We start from the raw sequence: 9,972 nt of genomic DNA on the forward strand, positions 1-9,972 counted from the left end.
ACCTGTAAATGATCGGAAGGTGGTTATAAAGCTCCTATCTATTGCTACATGACATTAGATAGTTCCCACACGTATATTGACTTTTCCTTACTTTGTTGCTTTAGAAATTACACCGAAAAATTAAGTTAAAGTGAAAATCATTGACAAGATCCTGGACAGTTTTGTAATCACCTTTATCACGCATATATATATCACACACACACACACACACACACACACACACACACACACACACACACACACACACACACACACACACACACACACACACACACACACACATACATACACACACATATATAATCCCTACTGACTTATTCGATCAACATTTTTATGTTGTCCATGAAAACTTAAGCATTGGTTTTGGGTCAACGGTAGATTTCCCCTTTTACTATATTACCTGCATCATTTCCGGCTTCTGTAAACAGGGTTTCTAACAGCGAGGGATCGTGTCTCTGAATGTAGTTATATTCGTTACTAATGTAAATAGAGAAGCCTCCACCATTTCTTGATTAATAGAGAACATCTTGTAATGTTGAACACAGATGTCTCCTATGCTGTCTGTTAGTTTTGTTTCACAGAAGACACTAGGATGTGAAAGATCCAATATGACGTGCCAAAAAATAGCTTGACAGAACACCACAAAATTACAATTATTACAGACCATCTTGCTCTTGCAAGATCTTTCCCATGGCAATGATAGACAGAAGAGAAAGAGAAAGGGAGGGAGAGAAAAGAAAATTCATTTGAATTGCTTCATTTATCCAAATGACCCCCCCCCCCCAATCCCTTGCCCGTTGCTGTCGTGGGGGGGCTTAGGAGGCGGAGACTGGGACCCAATGCTAGGGAACTCCCCAACCTTGGGACTCAGCCCTCGACTCAACAAATTTTGCATGGTCTTTTTTTTCCCCTCCTACTTTTTCCTTTCTGTCCCTTCACCAACCCCTTCTACTATCAACTTCCTAAGGTGTGAGAGCCGTGCTGAAAGGATGAAAGGCTGACTTTGTGCCAGTCCTGAACGGCCTGAGGGAGCCATGGGCACGGTATTCCCCTGCTTTAGTTGTCTAGCCCTTACCCCTCAAGCGACCCTTAGGGGTGGACCGTTTCTCTCCCCAACATACTCCAGGCTTATCATGGCCAACAATGAATAACCATTAACCATTAACCATACCATTATTAGAGGCAATGAGGCTTGCCTCTTCATCAAATAGCTCCACCAATTCAAACTCGCCCGATTCCCTGACCCCAGGCTCTCCTTTGACCACGGCTCTGAACACTACAACTAATACCCCCTCCTCAATGCGGACTAGTACAGTATCCACCCTAATCAACACCCCAGGAGAAATTTCTACTCCCAACATACTCAACTTCAACAACTATACCCCCACAACCTTCTTCATCATCTACCCCATCCTCCCTTATTACTATCTTACAACCTTATTGTCCACCTCCCCATAACACTACCTCCCTCAACACTACTCCCTCTTCCACATGCTCCTGTCCTTCTACTACCCCCATCTCTACAAAATTCTTAAATAATCTATTTAGCCCAGCCAAATGGGACCGATTTTCGTGATCCCTCCCACAACTTCTCACACTTTCTGCTTTGACAACCTGTTTTCATTCCTCAAATGCATATACATCCTTTACTTGATCTAACCTCTATACATTACCTTACCCAACCTTAACCCATTTACTCGTCAATCCTTTGCCCAACTTTGACAACTAATCACTAACTGAACCACCCTTCACTACCATTTACTATAGTGCTACATGACCTTAGATGTCTAGCACATTTATTTTGCTTTTAACCATTAACCATTAACCATTATCCAAATGACAAGTTAAAGTTTTTTTTTTAACTTACCTGATACTATTATATATATACATTTATTATTAAATGGGCACAATTTAGAAGAACAAAACATGGGAGTTCACAAATAACATAAAATAACTCCGTACAGTTTGTACTTATCATAAGGATTATATGTATGTTCAAAAATATTTAATAGTTTAACTTATTCAGCAATAAGGAGGGTATTGAATACAATGGTTTACTTATTTACCTTTTCCCTTTTGAAACATGATCAGAATTATCAACCAAGCATTGTTGAAATACCCAGTTCTTTAATCAGGTAGATTTAAGATTAAAATTAATAAGTATATCATCATCAATCTTGATAAAAAAAGTATGATTACCTTTTAACTATATGGTACTATGTTTTTATCCAATGAAACCCTCACACAAGACAATCCATGTTGTCAATCAAGAAAAACAAAAGATTGCATAAAAGAAGGTATAAATGAGAACAATTGACTTCACAAAGCATGACACAAAATTAATAAATTTCAATTAAATATTCATCACAATTACATATGTAATTATAACATCTTGGTTTTATTTTTTGCTTTGTGAAGTTTATATGTCCTCAATTCCTGCCTTTTCTACACCTCATGAAATTGAAAAAAGGAAACCTCTCTTCCATCGACCTCTAAGATGTGAGAAATATGAAGGGGTGTGTTTGCTTTTGATCTTGAAAAAAAAAAAAAAAAAAAAAAAAAATAACTTCTTATTATGAGCTTTTTGTTGGTGGATGTTCAGTATCATCTTTGGTACACTGCAAGTGCTGTGAGTAAATGTATTTAAAAAATGGTATAGGAATGAAATACATTGAATACTATATGAATATACTTTATACATATGAAGAGTCAATCAAATTGTATTAATAGATAGCTAAAATACAAATAGTACTTCATGTAATATCTCCTCAAGAAACAAAATCTGAATGAAATACAAGAGTGAAGAACAAAGTAAGAATGATCTTTTGTAAAATATGAAACTGGCTTTCTTTTTGACATTCTTAAGAATTTGTGGGGGGAATCCTGATTAGGATATAACCCCAGTCCCCTAAACCTATTTTTATAATATAAATATCCTAATGGGAACAAACAAGTTAATTTGCCCTCTATATTAGATAAAAAAAAATGCAGTGAAAGCATTAAAGGCATGTGGTGGAAACTATTTCAGCTTCTTTTATTCTTTTTTTTTTTTTGGCTTTAGTTCTCACACACACACACACACACACACACACACACACACACACACACACACACACACACACACACACGCACACACGCACACACGCACACACGCACACACGCACACACGCACACACGCACACACGCACACACGCACACACACACACACACACGCACACGCACGCACACGCACGCACACGCACACACACGCACACACACGCACACACAAATATATATATATGAAATATGGACATGAATTTTTTAAAATGCTGAGCAATTTTATGTGGGTAATATTGGATTTTTTATTATTTTAATCCAGATCAACTTATTTGCTTGCCAATTAAATCACAGTTTGTGGAGGAATTAAATAATTTTCTTTATTTTGTGTTATATAACTGGATTTTTTAATGTTTTAATCCAGATCAATTTATTTGTTTGTCAATGAAGTCACAGTTTGAGAAGGAATTAAATAATTTTCATTATTTTGTAGTTTTTGCTTCCTGCAACTAAATCAGCTAATTATCATAGGAACTACATTCTTTCCACTTTCTCATGTTGTTTGTTGCAAGATGATTATATTTACTTAATTATTGAAAAATTTCTGCCACATCAACATATAAGGTCATTAGCAGCATATCTAAAATATAGCAATAGGGCAACAACCAGCAAGGGATTGGGGGGGCATCATGATGGTATGATTGGCGAGTTATAAAAACAGAACATAATCATCTCCCTTACAGATCTACTTCAATTAGATCAATGTCTAAGAGCAACATGTTTTCATGTGTGTACATGTGTATATGAATGTTAGTGTAGAGGTGCTTACATGTATGTGTACATGTATTTATGCATATATATAGGTACATAAATGCATATATCTGTGCAGGGGTACATGAATATTCATATATATATATATATATATATATATATATATATATATATATATATATATATATATATATATATATATATATATATATGTAAGGTTAAGGTTGTTTGGTGTGTGACACTATTAAGTATGGTTTCTAGTGCAATTCTAAGTAGGCCTACATCTGTCTATAGGTATATGAACCATGTTCTTCAGGTAGTTGGATGCCTTGCACAGTGTATATAACAGCCATATTTCACCAATCTTTTGATATATAATTAATGGATTATTACTGAACCCTAAAGCATATGTATAAAGAGAAGCTGTTTAAATCCAACTAATTTCACCTGCTCATGATGAAAATAAAAAGTCCTGTATGGACCCTGCTTATGTATTTCTGTGCATGTAAAGAACTGGCCAGTCTCAAGATATAGAGTTGCCATTACTCTGAGATAACCATTGGACCCTAAACATAGATATATAATATCATTGACATATAAGTTTTTTGCCATGTAATTTATGAAGTGCAATGCAAAATTGCTAATTTCCTTACTAATCTTTAAAATTAGGACTCTTTCAAATATGACTCTCCTGGCCTCCAGGGGATAATTTTAATTCATTATGTTGTCATACATGAATTTTGCCTGAAGAACACATAAAAATCACCAACAAGTTATAGTGGGAGACATAGAAATTTTGCCTTAAGAACACATGCAAAACTCAAGTGATAGTGGGGGATGGTATACGTCCTTATTACATTTTTGGGGGGGACTTCGAATTCATTGTAGCGAGTTTCTCTACATCGAGATATCTAAAACAGGATATAACTCATTTACACCCCCCCCCCCCAGTGCAATGCTCTACATGTAAAAAGGAGTTGAATTTTAGCAAAAATATGACTGATACCTTAGCAAGAAATAAAAACACCAAAAATGTAAGATTTATCACACATCTGAGAACAAAAAGGAATTCATTATGATATTTGTTTATTCAAGATCTTTACAAAAACATTATAGGTTGAGAAAGGTTTACACAATACAAACAACCAACACATTCTTTTAATTACATCCAGCCTAATCTAAACATGTCATTAATTTGTTATTAGGTGCCTACATTTAATTCCTAAAAGACATGTCTACAGAATGCTACTCACAATCAGAACTTGCATTCAGTTTCATGAAAGAACTTTGAACAAACCATAGTTATATTTAAGAAAATTAAAATAAAAAAAGGAAAATTTACAACACACAATTAAGAAGCTCAGCGCAACAAAAAAGTGTGAAAACAAAGGTTATTGCACACTGTCAGAATCATCTTCCCTTTTTCTTTTGGCTGAAGACTCCACTTCCATCTTTAGTCCTGATCCTGAGGTGACGTTCATCATGACATTGCTGTTCCCTGCAGACAGCTGAATCTTGGGCGTGCTTCCACCTGAAAGGACATTTGTTCATTACAAGGGAGTACCAGATGAAAAACACTTAATTAGCCTATTGTTTCTGTTGAGTCCTTTTCTCAATATCATCAGTCTCTGAAATCATATTTTAAGGGAGAGAATGAATAAATATCACTACTCGGTTGCGGTACATTTAACACAATTTGTAGGGAATGGCAAGTCACAGGGAGAACCTCCTTGGTGACATATCTCTCTGGTGAAACCGAGATAAAGTCATATCTCCTAATCTCTATCTTGTCATCTGTCCAAATCAACCTAACTTACAGAATCATTTCATTCCTCCTATAAGCATAAATTAATATGCAGGAAACCAAGGCCATAACTAATCTTATTACACTTCCAGACACTTCAAATGATACTATTATTCAAAATACCAATATCGAAGTAACATTATTATACTCAGCAAGCTATTGATATCTGCTTGAATTCCAAAGAATCTATTTCAGACATGTCAGTTTCTTAATTTTATTTTGTAGTTCTTACTTTTAACCCCTTGGTGACGGGTGAAGAAAATGAAAAAAACAAAAAAACTCTACACTCTGGCGATCAATGGAAACGTGCTAACTTTGAGCGCGGGAGTTCTGTACATCAAGCTGAATCACTGGCTCGTAATGGTTTGTTATGACTCCTCATGGGGTGACCCATTGGGAAGGGGTTAACATGGATGATCTAAGCTAAAGTAAATTTGCTAATCCTGGTCAAGTTGGGAAAAAGAAGTGAATCACTGATGCTCAAAAAGTAGACCAAAGCATTGGTTAAAACATGAATACCAGGATGTCAATGACCTTTGCTCCATAATCTTCACTGTTCTACAATTTCAATTATACTCTAAGCAATAAGGAATCTTAGCTTCCTAATGCAAAGTAACATATTGGAAAATTTCAAACAAGCTTTTCTCTCATTATCCATTTCAGCTATATGGATGAGTCCAAACCCTTGGTAGACAGGAATGTGATAAGAGACAACTTAAATGTGCAAACTCCGTAATGTGTTGCAAAGGCCATTTGTACATCTATCTGAACATCTGTCTATCCTTTGAGTTTTATCACTTACATGCATGGGCTACAAACATTTTTGTCAATGACTAAAGTCTAATAATTATAATACATCCCCAAACAAGATAAAGAATTAGTAGGATTAGCACCCCATTTTGATCTTAACTCAACACAAGGATTTACCTGGGGGTCCAGGTGTGACCTTAAACACTGGCCGGTTCACACTGACAATCTTCTGTGTGGGTCCTGATGATATGCCAGTGGCTGGCTTTTGTACTAAGGTCACCGTCTGGGTGTTACCGGTCTTTGTCGTCACCATGGAGATTGTGGGCTTCATGGGAGTGGCACTGATTTTCATACTTGTGTTGGTGGAGCCAAGAGTTAGGCGACCAGATGCCCCGATACCACTAGTTGAAATGCCGGAGATTTTCTGTGGTGGGAGGAAAAAGGAGAATGGCAAGAATTAATTCTTTTCCAAAATCATATTATACATGTATCTCTACAAACCTCCATGGCACACTGCCTTTTATTCCATCCACAATCTAAGCCTAAAACACACAAATATACAAACCTTTCTTGAAGGTTTAATGCGATAGTTGCAAGCAGAGAGGCAATAACGATCTGGTGGTAATCTGATACCATGCTGGTTAGCTTTGATTGCTGGCAGAGGGTTTGCATTTCTGGTCCTTGCTAAGTCCAGCAATAACTGAAAAGGAATTATATAAATCAATGTAATATGCTCTCTGAATGGGCCTATTATTTGTCTTTTGGGTACATAAAACAAAGATTACACACATGTCCACGAACCCATGCACGCACACATACACAGACACACGCAAATCAGGAATAACTTTGCTTAATGCTGAAAAATAATTAAATAAGAGCTATATTATTTCTTAATAAAATTTTAACAAACTTGCATCTTTAAGAAACATGTGCTTCTTATGTAAATGTAAAATTTATTTGAACACATGGTTAGATTCTGTCTAAAACGTCTAATAGTTAAATCTGATTGAGAAATGGAATTTCCAAGCATGTGGACGAATATTCCTTACTGTATGAAATATTGAAACCTTTCTCATATATCTTCCCTGTAACTGTAAATTACATAATAAAAATTCAGACAAGTATTTTCTTAAACAAAACATGCTTTCATGACTGTTGTCCCAAGAAAAAAATGGAGTACTGTATTGTATATTACCTCCAAGGAAATAATAAAAAATGTTTTTTAAAAGAAAGCCCACAGAAACAAAATTTATGTGATTAACAAATCTGACCATTCATCACAATTATTCTGTTACAATCAAGTTAACCTTATAACTACAATCACCAAAGATGCTTATCTAATCATATTAACACATTCCACCTCGGACATCTTACACTTTTAACCCAATGTCAGCCAGTTTATGTACTGTCCCCTTCAGATTTTAGTGAATTTTGTTACATCAGATGGCTCCATGTGTGCTCCACCACCAAGGAGTCTATCAGTTGGCCATAGTGACCGATCCTGATTTCCCTATTCCTTGAATTGGCAATTAAATGTGTTTTTCTTTCCAATACTATTGATATTGACACTGTTATCTTTCTTATTGATATTATGATTATCAAATGGTTATTAAAATATTAATAACATAAAGACAATAAAAAAATAAAAAGGAAGCTTTCAAAAATTCAAGGAAAAGCATAAACAGATCTATGTGTAAAGACAATAGATAATCTTTTATTACAATTGGGTTAAGACATGGTAAAACTGACTTTAAAATCAAATTTAAGTAATGACAAATTAAGAATGGAAAATAGAGTAACACAAATAACAAATACAAGTAAATAATTAAAGTTTACCTTACATAAAACATTTTGCTGCACCATATCCTTCATTTTCTTACATTATTTAATTAATTGATTAATATCTTTCACGAAGGAAGCATCAAATTCTACATTTTTACTGCATATAATCCACAACTTCTTGTGTATTTCTTCTTATCTTTATATTCATTCATTGCAGTTTTCAGAGACGACATTCAGTTCAGTTTAATCAATACACAAGAAAAACACCCTTCTACTGAGCTATTACTATTTTCCATTATATAAAAAAAGTACAAGTGAAGAGACCTTTTCAACAAAACTATGACAAAGCCAAGAATCATGAAAAATAAAAGGAAACAATATAACAGGGTGAAGCTGAACTCACATCTCTCGGAGGCGGAGTTGTGAAGGACTTCTCCATCTGCATGTGGACGGCCAGCTTGACATCATCAAGTTCAATTGTCTTGATCTTTTTGGCATAGTTGGCATACACCCTTGCATCATCGAGGATCTGGGACACGTAACCTGGAATTTAAGAAGGATATTCACATATTCAATTGACCCTTTACAATAGTGATAATACTGTGGAAGGAATGAACATAGTATGTTTTATCTCCAATAATTGTGGAGGAAAGAAACAAAAAGCATGAGATAAATCACTCATGATAAATTTATCTACTTATGACTACAGATTATAAAGAAAAATAATAAAGCATGCATGTATATATCAAAACACACAATCTTTGTAAGTACAGGTAACCAGACTATTGAAAGCTGAAGCTACCAATTAATTTACATTTGAGGACCACAGTAATGGACTGAATGCAAAATGATTTTGACAAGCGATAAGAATAGGATTTGTTTCAAGGCACTAATGTTCCTATGACACAGCACCTGAGGGATACTGGCAAGATACAAATGGATTGGTATGGTGGTCAGATCTATTTTCTTTAAAAGGCATATAATTACCTGATACATTTCTGAAACAGACTTCAATAACAAGTTGCTTGGAAATTTGTTCTCTTAATTAACTGCTCTTATTTCTACTGGTAGTAACAATACAATCTAAAAGACTTAACAGATAGGATATTACCTTTCCTTACAATTCAAAGTCTTTTTTAAAAACTTCCTACACCAATTTTACCAAGGAGCAATTCTAAGTCATACTCATATTAATCTCTACTGGTAAACAACTATAAGAAATGTATTCACCTACAGGTAGCACAAATATTAGCAAGAATGTAGTACCAGTCTCTAGTATCTTTTTACAGGTATGCAAAGGCTTATTTGTGCCATTTATTCAAGCCTGTAAAGTCATTTTTTAAATCAATATAATGAGATACAAGTAAATTTGCACCTTTGGAGAGATACGGAGGTCAACTGTCAAAATATATTTTTCTTGATATTTTTCATTCTTTTTTAATCAAATTTGACCTAGGGGAACATAAGAAATTTAGTTTTTTGGTCTGAGAAATAAAACTATACTTTAGTCCTCTAGCATCTCACCCTCCCTTTTTCCTCCCTATTTGCAATGGCTGCGGTAATATTAAAACTTTGCTATTTGATTACTGTGATGTACCTGCATGAGACTTAGTTGCCAAAATAAGTTCTTTGTGGAGGACATTAACCCCTTGGATCTGGGTGATCTGATCATCACCTCACAAAAGAAATTTTTTTGTCAAAGGCCAGGGGACATGAATATTGTTTCATAGAAAAATCTGACTGAAGGCAGGAATGACAGGAATATACCATCTTGAAAATGTGGCAGAAGGCTAGAGTGACAGGAATGATTCAACACAAGTGCACAGAGC

The 9,972-nt window shown here is 35.0% G+C and overlaps 1 protein-coding gene across 1 annotated transcript in view; it reads right to left on the bottom strand.

Moving 5' to 3' along the window:
• Window positions 1-4,880: 4,880 nt before the first annotated feature.
• LOC125046644 (transcription initiation factor TFIID subunit 9-like) overlaps window positions 4,881-9,972 on the bottom strand; it is a 6,909-nt gene continuing 1,817 nt past the window's right edge. The window contains exons 2-5 of the mRNA XM_047644484.1: window positions 8,547-8,686; window positions 6,927-7,061; window positions 6,539-6,785; window positions 4,881-5,338 (exon numbers count right to left, since the gene is read on the bottom strand). Coding sequence (XP_047500440.1) covers window positions 5,199-5,338; window positions 6,539-6,785; window positions 6,927-7,061; window positions 8,547-8,686 — 662 coding nt within the window. The 3' untranslated portion in view covers window positions 4,881-5,198. The remainder of the gene's footprint in view (window positions 5,339-6,538; window positions 6,786-6,926; window positions 7,062-8,546; window positions 8,687-9,972) is intronic.

Source organism: Penaeus chinensis, chromosome 39, assembly GCF_019202785.1.
Source record: "Penaeus chinensis breed Huanghai No. 1 chromosome 39, ASM1920278v2, whole genome shotgun sequence".
Lineage (NCBI taxonomy): Eukaryota > Metazoa > Arthropoda > Malacostraca > Decapoda > Penaeidae > Penaeus > Penaeus chinensis.